The sequence below is a fragment of the Trichomonas vaginalis genome, chromosome I (assembly GCF_026262505.1).
Source record: "Trichomonas vaginalis G3 chromosome I, whole genome shotgun sequence".
Taxonomy (NCBI): domain Eukaryota; phylum Parabasalia; order Trichomonadida; family Trichomonadidae; genus Trichomonas; species Trichomonas vaginalis.
The window spans coordinates 17,757,462-17,772,887 of NC_067203.1; the positions used below are offsets into that span (position 1 = coordinate 17,757,462).

At 35.3% G+C, this 15,426-nt stretch overlaps 5 protein-coding genes across 5 annotated transcripts, besides 1 other annotated feature; all 5 read right to left on the reverse strand.

Annotated features, from left to right (window-relative positions):
• Nucleotides 1-452: 452 nt before the first annotated feature.
• On the reverse strand, nt 453-7,141 carry TVAGG3_1003900 (ataxia telangiectasia mutated (ATM) -related family; the record flags this gene model as incomplete). The annotated part of the gene is made up of 1 exon (XM_001316981.2): nt 539-7,015. The coding sequence occupies one exon, from the start codon at nt 7,013-7,015 to the stop codon at nt 539-541; it is 6,477 nt and encodes a 2,158-aa protein (XP_001317016.1).
• Nucleotides 7,142-7,784: 643 nt separating this feature from the next.
• Nucleotides 7,785-8,436: a mobile genetic element.
• Nucleotides 8,437-8,728: 292 nt separating this feature from the next.
• Nucleotides 8,729-9,966, reverse strand: TVAGG3_1003920 (sperm axoneme assembly; the record flags this gene model as incomplete). The annotated part of the gene is made up of 1 exon (XM_001316982.2): nt 8,833-9,966. The coding sequence occupies one exon, from the start codon at nt 9,964-9,966 to the stop codon at nt 8,833-8,835; it is 1,134 nt and encodes a 377-aa protein (XP_001317017.1).
• Nucleotides 9,967-10,096: 130 nt separating this feature from the next.
• Nucleotides 10,097-11,493, reverse strand: TVAGG3_1003930 (glycine-rich protein family; the record flags this gene model as incomplete). The annotated part of the gene is made up of 1 exon (XM_001316983.2): nt 10,141-11,118. The coding sequence occupies one exon, from the start codon at nt 11,116-11,118 to the stop codon at nt 10,141-10,143; it is 978 nt and encodes a 325-aa protein (XP_001317018.2).
• A 102-nt stretch (nt 11,494-11,595) lies between these two features.
• TVAGG3_1003940 (lectin, mannose-binding, 1 family) lies at nt 11,596-12,998 on the reverse strand (the record flags this gene model as incomplete). Its single annotated transcript, XM_001316984.1, has 1 exon — nt 11,694-12,923. One exon carries the CDS (start codon nt 12,921-12,923, stop codon nt 11,694-11,696), a length of 1,230 nt encoding a protein of 409 aa, XP_001317019.1.
• Nucleotides 12,999-13,481: 483 nt separating this feature from the next.
• Nucleotides 13,482-14,556, reverse strand: TVAGG3_1003950 (disulfide-isomerase A6 family; the record flags this gene model as incomplete). The annotated part of the gene is made up of 1 exon (XM_001316985.1): nt 13,543-14,556. The coding sequence occupies one exon, from the start codon at nt 14,554-14,556 to the stop codon at nt 13,543-13,545; it is 1,014 nt and encodes a 337-aa protein (XP_001317020.1).
• Between the last annotated feature and the right edge of the window lie 870 nt (nt 14,557-15,426).

A 15,426-nucleotide genomic window follows, 5' to 3' on the forward strand; every position in this document is an offset into this window, starting at 1 on the left:
ATGAAAATAGCTTGAATTTGCAGAATTCGTTTATTAATTTTCGATTGCCATAATGATTAAATAGCTTTTCTGTCATTACAATGATAACTATATATCTAATTTGATCAGATTCTAATATAAATTTTAGCTTTCGGTAACCAAATTTTCTCGTTACCAGTTTATTTTGTTGAATTATCGAGTACGATGCAATTTCATCATAAGTCTATGCCTTCAAAATCATTTTCATATATTTTCACGATGTTACTTTTGACTCCTGGGAAAGATAAAACGAAGATCTAAAGAAAAATGAAAGCAAATTCTCTATCCTCTATGAACATTCGGTTATGTTATCTATGTGAAAATGATCATCCATGATAAATTTAAAAATTAAAGTAATTATGATTCAGCATTATTATATTCTAAAGCATAATGCATACGTTACTAAAAAAATCCAAGTGGATGTTATAAAAAAACTTACTTTTAATATAAAAAACTAAATAAAAAAATGATAATATAAAAAAAATTCACCGTAATAAAATAAATAAATAACAATATAAAATTACCACCAAGGATACCAACCTCTAAACATCTGGCACAAGTTCTTATTGCTTGTTGCCTCTTCAATAAGCATATTAACTTGTTGTGCCTCAGACATCCTCACTCCGAAGTCAGATCCGCTCAATTTCTGGTCAATTCTTGCGACAATTCCTCCAGCTTGGTTTTCATTGTTCAACCACTGCAAAAGAGGATCGTAAACGAAAGCTTCCAAGAGACCAGAAATCTTCGTTCTGTTCTTTCTGCACACTTCCATCAATGTTACGCAAAGAGATCTAAACGCTCCGTCGTAACCAGTAGGTTCCAAAGCGTTGACGAGCATTCTTGTCAATCTGAAAGGAACTGTTTCTGGGAAGAGTTTTCTGTGCTGTGCGACTTCGAAACAATCTCCGAAATCGATGTGGATCAACTTCGCAGTATTTTCGTCCATCATGATGTTAGACATGTGCCTGTCTCCCAATCCGAGGATATACCCGAATATAGAAGTACTTGCAAGGCTTGCTGTGTATGTCTTCCTTCTCTCGAGCCAATGTGTTGTATCCAATGATCTAATGAAAAGAATTCTTTTAAGATCATCTCCTGCCGTCTTCTTCAGACCTCTCTTGAATGCGGCAACTTTCTCGTCCAAGTACAGGTTGTTGTAATCAACACCACGCATTGATTCGAGGCATTCTTCTTCGATATTCACGTTGTTTTGTGTTCTGAAGTTCTTGACGAGTTCGAAAATTGTTGTGCAATTTGGAACCCAGCCGATTAAACCAACATCTCTTGTAAGAGGCATAACTTCGTAAGGAGTAACACGTAATTCATCATTAACAACACTGTTCAAGAACTTGAACAACTGCATAACTCTTTCATCCAATCTTGTGTCTTCATGTCCTTTAAGTAAGAATGGATAAATATTTCCGTTTGTTCCAACAATTACGATTCTTCTTGGTTTCTGTTTACTTGCCATGATTTTAACTCTGTTTTCTATCTTTGATATCTTCACGAGCTCTTTTCCGAGTGCGTAAGTACCAGGAACAGACAAATCTATCTCTCCTTGTGCCAAGAAAGGAGAAGCATCAGTTAAAGTAAACTCTGTCTTGTTGTTTATAATTGGTTTGACCATGTTATAAACTGTAACTAACTGACGCCAAAGATGTGACTTGTTTTCATGGGATCTGTTCTTATCGAATGCATCCAATGCATCTATTACATCATGTACGTAAGGACCGAGAGATCTGATGAAAGAAACTTCATTCGCTGTCTCAGGAGGACGCAATGTTTCTTTGATCAAATCTCTAATTGTTTGGATCAAAAGATTATCATCTGTTATTGCTGTTGCATTATCTAATGTTGAATACCAAGAATCCCACCAAAGAACAGCGATTCTTATTAATTCGTGGGCGAAAGTATTCATTGTTTGTGTCAATCTCGGCTGCATCATCATCATTTTCTCGTGAATTGCTTTAGCAACGAAACTTCTCGTTCCATCACTTGTCAACAGAGGAAGAACAGCGTAGATAACAACATGAGGATGTTCTGATCCGACGTGAACCATCAGGTCAGTAATAATCGATTTGGAACTCTCGTCATCGATGTTTGCGCGACATAATATCTGTGGAATGACGCCGAGCCAAACATGAGGAGGAATATCATGCATAAACTCTCTGAAAATGGAAATTGCGTCGTGATTCCTAAACAATGTGGAGATGATTTTGAGTGTGTATTCGAAGGAATCAAGTTTAGTGATTTGAAGAGCTTTTACGACACCTTTAAATGACTCGATTTGTGCGTTTGCGTCATTTGTTTGCATGAACAATTTGTTGTTGATTAATGACCATTGGTATTGAGCTTCTGCCATTTCTGAGCAGAGTTCTATTGCCTTCTTCGCGTGCAACAAAGATAATTCGATGTTGTTTTGGTTGTCGAACCATTTAGAAAGAGTTAATTCTGCTTTAGATCTCTCTTCGTTTGTGAAAACACTGTTTGAAGAGACAACTTCGGCAAGTTGTATTGCATCTTCTTTTTTGTCTGTTGCGTAAAGAAGATTGGCTCTCAACATCTTTGTATTTGCGTTATCAACACTCTTTTCAAGCAAAGAAATGCAGATCTCTGCAATGTCAAATCGTTTGCAATCGATTGAAACATTTGCTGTTCTTGTTATTTCTGTTTGAGCGAGTTCTGGTGGCAGAACTAATAATATTGTGTTCAAGAAGTTGTGGAGAACTCTCGCGTCATCAGGAATCATTGAGAATCTCGTATGCCAAAGATTTTCAATTGACTTCACTTTTTCATTAACTGAAGCTTTTCTTGTTTTGTCTGCGTGTCTTAGGATTTGTGTGAGTTTCTTGTACTCGATCGCTTCGTTGATCACTTGTACAATTGATGCTGTGGCAAGTTGTGGTAATGCCATGTTGTAATCTTCAGAAATTAGAGGGAAAAGTGACATTGAAAAGCAGTTAATAATTTTTTCAGAAGTTTTTGTAATTTTTTCGAAATTGTTTTTAACAAGAGCAGCGGCCATTATCAATGCAGAACCCTTTTCACCATCATCCTTTAGACTTGGTGCAATCTCCACGAGTTTATCGATATCCAGGGAGTGGAAATAAGCTGTTGCAGCAGCTGTTCCTCCGAAATTCAACATTTCATTGTATCTTCCCAACGCTTCTAAACATCTGATTTTTGCATCATTGTATTTCGTTTCTCCTTGAGAGATCTTTTCATCGTATAACTTCAAACTTTCTTCCCAAAGACCTATCTTTTCAGCAGCAACTAACTCGTCGACATTCATCTTGAATCTCTTTGCCAATGTCAATACACATCGTGCTGACAAATTCAAGCCCAATTTCGTGTACAAATCGATCAACAAATTTGGAGAGTTCGGATCTCCTCTCTGGAATCTGTATTCTGTTGATCTCAATGCGATTGCGGCCATTTCTGTCTTCAAAGTAGCTGATGTCAACTGTTCAGCAGAAACAGGTTTTTCTAATCCTGCTGCTTCAAACAATTCTAATGATGTCAACATGATTCTCAATATTGATTGAGGAACGTTTTCATCATTGAATATTGCTTGAAGAAGTTTTCTCGGATTATCAGAATTGCTGTTGAAAGAGACGTAATAAAGAAGGAAAGCGATAGGAACAATTGTGTCTTTGATGTACGAGTGCTTCTCAGCTAAAATGGCACAAGCGGAAATAGCTCTTGAAAGGGAATTTCTGATGATTGTATCATAGAATTCCTGTGCCCACGCGTACCATCCTGCTTCATCCAAATGCTGAGGAATTGTTGGCTCTTTGAACTGAGGAATTTCGATTTTAGCTTGGCTCGCTCTTCCTCCGTGTCCTTTCTTTATACTGCTTGGTGTTGGAGAGCATTGTTTAATGATTTCTTCAGGTATCGGAGTTTTTTCTTCAAATGATTTCAAAATTGCTTCCATTGTTTTGTTCTCTTTCAATCGGAAAACAGTGCTCAACTGTTGTACATGCAAGAGAAAACATGGACCAAGATTGAATGCAACGACAGCAATGATCTGGCAGCATCTGTCATGTATCGATGGTCGAACTTTTACTAATTCAATCATTGCACGAATTACGGGCGTGAAGTAACTTCTTGGATTGCAATTAGCCAAGATTGTTTTGAATCTATCAAGCGCATCATCGATAATTATGTCTTGATCTATCATCTGACGCATCAAATTCAATATGGCAGGGATAATTGTCATCGATGCAACTTTCAATGATTCTCCAAAAGTGACAAAAGCACTCAAAATTGCCATCGTTGTTCTCAAATCAGAAACTAACATTTCACCGCACAAGAAAGTGCATATTTTATGGAGATGTACGCAGAATGGTTCAGGAACAGTCATGTACATCCACTCGCACATTCTTACGAGGTGTAAATTGTCCATTCTTCCCCAAACAGCGAAAACTAAATTAACCGCTTTTTCTACTAATGGAGAAAAGCTGTCTCCGAGAACAGTCATGATGGTAGAGATGTTCGCAATCAATATAGAGGTTGTTGCAAGTCTCGTGGATACGAATAATTCGGATAAACTGTTGATAACTTGCGAAGATAATTCAGGTGAAAGATTTCTATGGACTTTCATGATAGTTATCAAACATTCAATGGCAGCGGCGTGAATAGAAAACATGTCATCGTTGATTAATACGTCCAAAATGAGGTTTACAACTACAGAAACTGATGCATTAAGGACAATCTGCATTGGATTACCTTCTGTGCTCTGTACGATGTATCTGGCAGTGAGAGGTGTTGATTTAGACTCTATTCTGTAGTTTGTGTTCTTTATTGGACCAACTAACATCAATGCATGCAAAATCTTCGAGTGGCAACAGGAAGCGGCTGGTCTGGCGGATGCAGCAAGGAGGCGGCTGTGCAGGGAAATGTGTTCGTTGTAGATTGTGTGACTCAAATTCGTAAATTGGAGACCAACAATCATTAAATCAATCGCAGCAGAAAGACGCTTCGATGATGAGTGCACGGACAAGCCGTTTTCAATATGGTAGGCTAATTGGTTGACATTAACTGAATCCCGAGACATTGGAACGATAATTGATAATAATTTGAGGGCTGAAGCTGGTTCTTTCTTCTTTGAAGAGAGGAAATTAATAATTAGCTTATGTGCGAACTGTTCGAGCAACTGGGAAAGAACAGAACTGGTTTGAGAGTATTCAGCGAAAATTAGGAAGAGTTTAGCGTTGAAACCAGTAATTCCGCCATGTCCGATTTCTTCCATGATTTGCTGGTAGAAATTAACGATGTATTCGATCGCAATTTGGTGGATAGATAATTTGAGCAAGAAAGTAAGAGCTCCGATGATAACATCAACGGAACTATCATGTAGATATGTAGTCAAGAGCACACAGAAGTCAGGATTGAGTGGTTCCATGCGTAATCTTGAAAATACACTTTTACGGAGATCTTCGTCTTGTTCGGCCGTAATAAATGTAAGTAGTCTGTATACGATTTCGGATGATGGTTTTTGGTTTTGGTAGTAAAGGATAAAGTCCAATGTTGCAGATCTAACTTCTACAGTGCGATGGTGGAGCTGGCGTGTGCACGAAACGATGAAGTTTGTTGTCATTAAATCGCGTGAAATGTCTAATTGCTTGATACCCTTAAGAGTTGTAATGATATCGTTTGCAGGAGCATCGTTTTGGCCAAGAATCGTATTAATATAAAATAAATAACGTGTATGTAATGCCTCTTTGAGATCCGGTAAGGCCTGCGATAACTTTTGAATGGCATCAATTGTTATCTGATTAATTGGAACTGTAAAGACCCAAGAAAGGAAAGCTTCGGATCTGCAGATTCCTATGGCCGTGAGAGCAGCCAATCCGAAAATCAGCTCTTGTCCGTTGATTAAATCTTTCATATGACTGTAAGCGCTGTCCAAAACCTTCTTAAAAGGCTTTGTACGGTCTTGTAATTCGAAAATGATTTTTCCGAGCGAATAAACAGCTTCCTTACGAAATTCAAATTTTTTCTTCATCATAGGATGGTAAATCTTGAATAATTGCTTGAGGGCATCATCAGTAAATAATTCCGGTGTCGTGTGGGCAATGAATGGGAAGAGAAGCAAGTTTGCAATTTTTCCTTCATTTTCCTTCGAGTTTAATCCGTCGAAAGGAAGTGATTGGAACTTAAATACTTCGATTATCTCAGGACGAGCCGATGTAAGTGTCTCAGCAGCAGAGATGGAGTTTGGAAAATATCTCCAAAGAGTTCTCTCGAGTTGTGTCATAATCTTAGCAGTAAATATTTGAAAATTCACTGACATCTTCGGTGTTTCCTTACGAATTGTCATTATAATGATATCATTAACTGTCTCCCTGACTTCTGCTCCTTGGATTTGCAGGGAATAGCCAATTAATGACTGTAATTTCGATTGCATTTGAATTAGAGTATCGTAAAACAAATCGCAAAGTAAGAAAAGAAGTCTGTAGCCAGCAACATTTACGTTATAATCATTTTTGATCACCCATGAAGTGACATTTTTAAGTAACGGCTGGAATATTATTTGAGTGCATGAGACGAGGGTGTGATGGAGATATGCTAAAATCTTCTTCAGCAAAAGGAAATTTTTCGGATTTGGATCTGGTGGAATATTGATAATATCGCGGGCAATTCTGTTTGCCTTCGCAGCCTTATCGCCTAGATCTATTCCGATAATGGCTGCAACGGTTGTCAAATAAAGAGGAGTGTTGTATTCAAGATGAGCAATGGATATTAAAGAGAAGAGTTCGTTGAGAAAGAAAGCCTCTTCATTCTTTCCAACATAAACAGAATGTTTTGATGCCAGGAAATTAGTAAAATTAGCTAATGTTCCTGAATTCTGTGGAGATATTCCATTCGCTAGATCATTTTGAATCTGATTTACGTAGTATTCAATTGTATCAGCGCGGTATTGCTTGACTGGTACAGCTTGATCATTTGTTGAGGCAAATGAGAAAAGATTAGAAAGTTTGTTAATATCCATTTTTTATTTAATTCCTAAGTTGACGGTTTTTTATTGACAAAATTTCAATTATTATTCAATCTTACAAAAATGATATACGTTTCATCCTATATATATAAACAATAATTTATCCAATAGCTTAAAAGTTCTCAAATTAGGACGCAAATCTGACACATGGTTCAATTTTTTTTCGTATAGAAATTTTTGAAAATATCAGTATCTCAATTTCTGTCGATCAATTTTCTATAATGGATCAGTACAGTGTTACCATTCTGTTTTCTTATTTGATTTTTCATAAATCTTATATCACCTGCTCGGATGATTTCAGAAATCTATTGCATACAAGAATAATTGTTGGATAATGTAGGCAAACATAATTTTGCATGGATCCTATTATTATGCTAGCTTTTAAGTCAAAAATGTCTCTGGATTGCAAGAAAACGACAAAGCATGGAAAGAGATGTATATAATATCTATGTTAAGTAACATCACATTATCAAAATTATAAAAATTCTGCTGCGTTTATACTTTATTGGATTAATATATATTAGCGTTAATTATTTAAAAACATTCCAACTTGTACCGCTATGTATAATGACAACATGATGTCTTATGAAAAACTTGGCCGCATAATCCTAATAATTTCCTTATACTAAGTATTTCTACCGTGACGCTTTCATGTTTGAGATACATACGATTTTATTGTTAACTCATTAATGCTGATTTACTCCCAAAAGATGAGATCGATATTCCGGTAGAATGATTTAAGGTCTAGATCTCAAATGTGAATGAGTGCGGGACAAATTTGCCAGGTGTCACTTTTTCAATAACCTTAAATTACGCTTTTCTAATTTTTTAAAAAATAACCTTAAATTATATTTGAAGAAATTATGTCTATGATATATGTTTTATTCTAGAATCTTGGAGTTTTCATGCACTACACAAGAGCTCCAAGGTTCCAAGAGTGAATGCTCAATAGCAATTATAGAGATGTACCTTTTCAAAATGACTTTTACTGATTAAATTTAATCAATAGAAGACATTTTGAAAAGGTACCTCTACAATTAGATATACAAGAGATTCAAAGCTTCATTTCAGATAGATTTGAAACTTTGAAACTCTTGGTAGATTTTGAGTGAATGCTAACAATCATCTTTGAGAAGGTTTTCTTAAAGAAAACCTTCTCAAAGAGGTTTCTCAGGAGCCCTGAGGCTCCCTTTCGTAATGATTGGGAGCCTTGGGGCTCCTGAGACGAAGAATGGCTTCGCCGAATCTTTGATCAGCAGAGGCCAAATGAAAAGGCCTCTGCTGATGGATTCTCAGGAGCCCTGAGGCTCCCTTTCGTAATGATTGGGAGCCTTGGGGCTCCTGCAGCAGAGTATCGCTCCGCTCCATTAATTTTTTTTAAAAAAAGTGCCGTGTGGCAAATTTGTCCTGTTCCCAAATGTGAATACATATCGTTGTATTCATTTTCATGAAAACATCAGCTTAGTCTGTCAGTATTCTTCATGAAAAGTTATTTTCTTTAGTACGTGGAATTTGTAATTATTCTAGGGTGATATTATAAACTGTATTATGAAAGTACTAGGACTACCTTATTAGTTTATTCAATTTTCATTGTAATTTGAAGCTTGTCTGAGTTTTATCATTAAAGTTCAAAATGAATTGAGAAATTGATCTTTATAGGATGTATATGTATCGATATGGTGCTTGTTAAAAAGAAATAAATGTGAATTAAAGAAAAAACAATGGTTTTATTTTTATATCTAAAAAGATTTTGATTGATATCTGAAGCTTGGAATAACATGTGTGTATCAAACACATTATGATTGTGATATTTATTTCTTCTTACCTTTGCCACGTTTTGGTTTTGGCAATGGACCTCTAATTTTAGAGTGCAAAAGGTAAAGAATCTTGATCTTATTCATAACAGTTGTCTGAGAATTACGTAATTCGTTTTGCTTGGCTCTTTCTTTAGCTCTTTCTGTTTCGAGAGCCATAAGTCTTTCTGCCTCTTCCTTTTCAGGCTTAAGTTCGTTGTAATCAGCTGTAGCTGCATCTATTCTTCTCTTGAATCCCTGGAGCTTCTCGGTCTCTTGTTTAATATCAGTTTCGTATTTATCTGTCCATTCTTTCATCATCTGGTTGATTTTAGCACGACGACGATCGAAGTAAGACAAAGTAACTGAATGTACGTTTTTCTCATTCTGAAGTTGTAATTTAGCGTTAATAACTTGTTGTGTAAGCTTGGATTGGTTCAATTCGTTCATATTCTGCTGTGCTTCAAGGTGTGCCTGGCGCTCGTCATCTCTGTTTGCCTTTACGTCCTCAATTCTTGCTTGTGTTTGCTGTAATTCTTCTTTGGAGGCCTTAATCTTAATATCGAGGTCTTCAAGTTGACGAGCCATCTCAGCTTCAGTCTTACGGATTTTTTCATCAAGGTCTTTAATTTCCTTTTGCATATCTTTATCTTGTTGCATGATTTGCATCATTTTATTGTATGCTGTTGTGCGGCCAGATGCCCATTCGTAGATTCCTTGGAATGAGTATGTTGAAAGGAGCTCCTTTCTAAAGGATTCGAAATGAGTAATTAAATCTGTTCTCTCTGTTTGGATTTTGAGCAAGTTCTGAGAGACGTTTGGAGATTCACGAAGATGCTTGCAAAGTTCGCGTGTCAATTCCTGAAGTTCGTGAGCCTGAGCTTCGATCTTATCTTGGTTCTTTTTATATCTTGTCTTGTTTGAAAGAGATTTAAGCTCAGATCTACGCTTAACTAATACTTCGTATTTTTCTTCGCAAACCTTTTGTTCTTTGATAATTTGGGCAACTGTATTTCCAAGAATATTTGATAATTCATCTCTTTGAGTAATAACTGATGGAGTAAGGCTCTGCAAGACGCGAAGCCTATCCAAACAATCTTCGACTGCACCAGCAACGCAAATAGCTTCAAGGGGGCGAAGTTTGCACTGCATTTAAAAAATAACGTATTTTTAGCTCCAAGAAATTTCTTGAATAAAAATATAGACTCTAGCTAAAGACTATACATGGCATGCATATGTAGAAAACTGAGACTCTATATTATGATTAGCAAAGAAATGATTTGTGAAAATATGATTTTTATTTTACGACAAAAAAATCAAGAAATGCTATGCAACTGAAGGTGAAGTTATAAGTGAAGCAATTCGTGAATAAGAAACACCAGTTAGGCCGCAACCCTGAATTTTAACATTTTCAATATCAACATTATCTAATATTGTTATTTTAATAGCACCATTCCCGTATCTGATGCCACTCTTCATTGATGCTTTCATCAAAAAATATTCTCTCTTATATACATATTCATTTGGTTTATATGAAGTCGAAGTCAGAACATATCCTGAACCTCCTGCAGCGCTATATCCACAACAGCCAGATGCAGCGCCTCCATACCAACCTCCTCCACCTCCGCTGCCAGGAGTAGAGCATGAGGTGCAAGTATACGATCCGCCATTTCCGAATATTGCTTTACTACGATAATCATATTTTTCTCCATCTCCCGGATTTATTTGAGTGCCACCATAAGCTACACTTGTAGAACTAGGACGTAATGTTCCATCACCACCTTTATAACCTCCTCCAGAACCTCCTCCGTTATGAGTTGTTTCTGAAGCAGAAGGATCAGCACTGGTTCCATGCCCAGAACCCCCTCCACCACCAGCCACTATTATTCGAGTGGTAAATGAGTCTTTTTCAAGGCGAATATCACTTGCGCCGCCTCCTCCAGCACCATAATAATTATAATCATAATAATACCTATATCCGCCACCATTGAATCCTCCCATTTGTTTTCCGCTTGTTTTAATTGCTGTTCCTTTTCCACCGATATATAAAAATCCTCGTGTCTCGTTTTTCAGCGTTAAAATGCCTTTTGAATAGCCTCCTGCCCCACCATTTTCAGACATGTAACCACCTCCTTGTGCTCCCCAGACTTCAAGTAAATATATACCTGGTGAAAAATTTAAGTCGTAATGCGTACAGTCAGAAGTTGATGTACATGGATATTCAAATGTATATTCGTATGGCTTATCAATATATACTTTAACCTCACCTTTAGAGGTATCTGAAAGGTTGTATTTGATTGACAATTTTAATTATTGGAATCAAGGAAATCAATATGGTATTGAAAAGATAAATAGTGTGCAATAAAGCAACAAAACAAATAATCGAAAGAGTTGGATTTAGAGAAAATCATTGTTTTGAATTTGGAAATCGAGAGAAAACTTTGTAATTTGCCTAACCCTTGCATCACATTAGTAATAATTTATGGAAATTTGGATTTGGAATCAGTGCTATTGAATTTTTTTTATCAAATTGGATGTATAGCAAAATTTTCAAACAAAAAATGAATGAATTCAATATTCAAATTTCTTTGTTAATTGGAAATTTCCAAGCAGAAGTGGAAAGATGGAACTTTCGCTTTGAATGTAGCATTCTCAAAAAATGTGGAAAAATGATTTTTCAGATTTTGAATAATTTACAAAAAAACAATGAAGAATTTAAAGATATCAATATTTGATACATATTTATTTTAGTTTTTCTACGGTCTAAAATTTTAACATATTTGATACATATTTGAACAAGATTTTATGATAAATTTTGAATTTTTGTAAGAGAAGCGTTAATAAAGAAAACACTAGATCAGTAAAGATAAAACAATAATTTATTTACGATATAAAGGCGGGGACCTATAACCATCGCAGAAAATCTTAATAAATATACCAATAATAACAAGAACGGCTTCAACGATGCCGAAAACCAACAGTGTATGACTAACTCCTGAAGAAGCAGAATATTTTTCTTCTCTAAGTTTCTGATTGAGGTGATAACCTTGTGAAACGCCGTGGTAGAGTTCTGATTCGATATCCTGCATGTCATTACGGAGATAAACCAAGTCCATTTCGATTTGGTCTTTCAATTCCTGCATCTGTTGATATGTTGAATTTAATGTGCTCAATAACGAAGCCCTGAGGTTTCCTGACTTCCTACATATTCCTATTGACCTTCTCTGCCATGCATCTGAGAATGGAACCATTTCATTCCAAATTAATTGCCTCATATCGGCCGTTGTAGTCAAAGCTGTAGAGAATATGTCGAATATACTTATTTCATCGAGTACATCCTCGTATGTATAACTATCGACTGGTTTTGGAGTAGGATTTGGCTTTGGAGTGCGTGTAGGTTTAGGTTCTGAATCTTCATCGTCTTCTATGTGCATTTCAGCAACTGTCTTTACTAATATTTCATCATCATTAAACAAAGTGTTGTATTCGGCTGAATCTACAATAATTTGAGTAATTTTCTTTGCAGAGCGGCCTGTAATACTCAAAAAGTATTTCCTGATATCAGAAATCGGGGTCTGCGAGAAGGCGTGGGTCTCTTTATCGCCAGAAGTTATGTATACATTAACTATTCCGTCTTTATAAACAATTCTGTACGTAACTTTGTTATCTACTACTGGAATAAAGGATGATGGGAAGTACTGATATGAAACAAATCTTCCCTTTTTGTCATTTTTGCGGAATTCTGTGTCTAAATGCGTTCCGTTGTAAGATGATAATAAGGCAATACCATTAAAAGATAATGGACCGCCGAATACTTGTGATTCTTGATGATAATCTTTTGTAATCCAAATTGCATTCATTCCTGTTGATTTTTCTCCAGGAATGTATCGTAAAGCTATCTTTATTTCAAATTGTTTCGCTGAGAGTCTGTTAGTGTAGTAGATTCCTCCATAGGAAAGAGTTGAATTATCGATTAAGTAAAAATCGTTTCCGATTTTCTTAGAAACGCCGCCAATTTCCCAACTTCCTGTAAAATTGTTGTTAAATTCAACAAATTTTCTGTTTTCCACAGTATCGGAAGCAGTAAGAGTTGAGAAAATTGAAAACATAAAATTTGTCACTTTTCATTAAAATTCATCTTCAATCAATTTCTGATTTTCCAAGACGACATAGGAGGCCAAGAACTAAAAATATATGCGTTTTATGATCTTATCGAACATTTTTTTATGTAACAATGTATTGGCGAAAGTTGTTAGAAATTAGTGTCAAAATTACAAAATTCTTTAAAGTAAACATGTGTGTTTATATTGTCCTGTATAATATATAGAGTTTTCATGGGCATTGGAGAAGATAACACAATGAAAAGGAATGATCTAGATCTAAAAACTTTCTGATTTTTATATTTGCTTATGTGATGATGCTTCCCCAATTTCCAATTATTATAGCTAGTCGAATCTTTATATATTTACATTTATATAATATAGTGAATGAATCAAGGTTGAACATGATCACTAAAGCAAATTTGTGACAATCTAAATTCATCATTAACTTTTTATCTCGTAATTATTCCATATATAAGGCATATACTGAATTTTTTGAAGATTCTAATTAAAAAATTACAAAAAATTAAAGAAAAACTCAAGTAAATCTGTAAGCATTTAAACATGTGTTAAATAATGATAATTAGTAACTTTAATCGATAATATTAAAAACAAAATTAGAAAAAATTTAAAGTTCTTTGTTTTCAAATGCAGCAGCTTTTTGCCACTTTCCCATTCCATCCATTATTCTATCCAATGCTGGCTGTAGATCTCCGATCTTGTCTACGTGGATGTATGCGTCCTTTCTTGGGTTATAAATCCAAAATCCACCCATTTTTTCCATGAAATGATGGGGTAATTTGCTTTTTCCGACAAACCATTTCAGTTTGTGTTGGGCGTAGAGCTTTTGTATGCTGACAAATTCGGGTGTAACCTGATTTGCAACTGCAAGAACGCAATTTGTCTTTCCGCCGTAACATTGTTCTGTAAATGATGACGGATTCATGATTGACATTGGATTGACAACGATGTTTTCAAGTTTTTTGGCGAAAAACTTCTCAATTTCGTCTTTAATAGCAGGGAAAGAGATTTTTCCATCATATTCAACACGGTTAGTACCATTGAAGAAGTGAATAGATGGGAAATCTGTAACTCCGAGCTTCTCAGCCAAATCATGATCTCTGCAAACTCCAATTCTGACTGATTTTCCGTGAAAATATGTAGAAATACTGCTCCATATTGATTTTATTTTCACATCGTCTGTGAAAAATATAGCTGACGGGGTCTGTAAGAATGAATCAATCCAAGATTCATCAGCAACAAGGGATATATCTTGAATATAATTAAGTCCTGTGTTTACAAATCCTTTGGAATCTCTCTTTCCTGTGTACTCTACATCGCCGTTTGAGTGAAAGATGCGTATCATTGGAACTTGTTTAATATCATACTTTTCTGCGAAGGATGGATACTTATGAAGATCAACAATACCGAACTTAAGCGCTCCTTCAGCGATTTGACTTGCGTTCAAGAATTTGTCAGTAACATGTTTGCATGCTGAATCATCAGCTCTATAAAACATGACCATCCAGACTTGATGCTTTGGTCTATTCAAAACTTGTCGCTTGAAAGTTGATTCTGTCAGATGAATGAATGTCAATTTCATTTCATGTGAGAGAAAAAGAGAAAATAGAATACCTAACATTTTATAACGATAAAAAATGTAACTGGCCGGCCAAATAAAAGTTCTGAAAATTTGAATGCTTGCAAACGATTTATTTTTTATTTTTATCGGCGTGCAGCACAAACCGAGTCAATGATTATCAGGATTTATTATGAGGCATTATATTTGTACAACTACCCATTTCATGTCACCAATGATTAACTGTTTAGAATATTCAGTTCAAATATAATGATAGGAGATGAAATACATTTGTAAAATAAATCTGAAATGTATTTCGTGAGAAATATTAGAGTTTTCATTTCATAAATTATTTCGTAAGTGCAAGTGGAGTTGTAAGTTCATTGTATCGAAAAATCATTCGATAAAATTTTATCTTTTGAGAATTTATATGAAGAGCAGAATGGTATAAGATGGTTGTTTCTGGTTAAATCCATTAAAATCTGGGAAACTCAACTGGTAATAAATTTTTTTTTTCAAAAAAATTCGGGCATCCGGCGGCAGCGCTAGCCATTCGGGCGCATCGCCGCCTCCGGCCAATGACAAAACCAAGTTATTTGCAGTTAATATGAAATATGCCCTTATTATTTTTCCTAATTTTTTCCTCCTTCTCTTCTTTCTCTTTATTTTCTCCTTTTCTTCTTATTTTCCCTTTGTTTATTCTCTTTTCTCCAAGTTTTTAATTAAATATTAGAAAGATACATATAAAATAGTAGTATTAGTGATTTAAAAATCATTAGATAAAATATTTTGTTTCTATTTCAATGTTTTCGATCAAATTATTCAATTCTTGCTTATTGAATTTGTGGGCGCAATGAAAAATAATATGCGCAAAATTCAATGGTTTACGATTTAAAAAGATTCAAAAATTGATTAAAAAAAGTTTTTATTCAT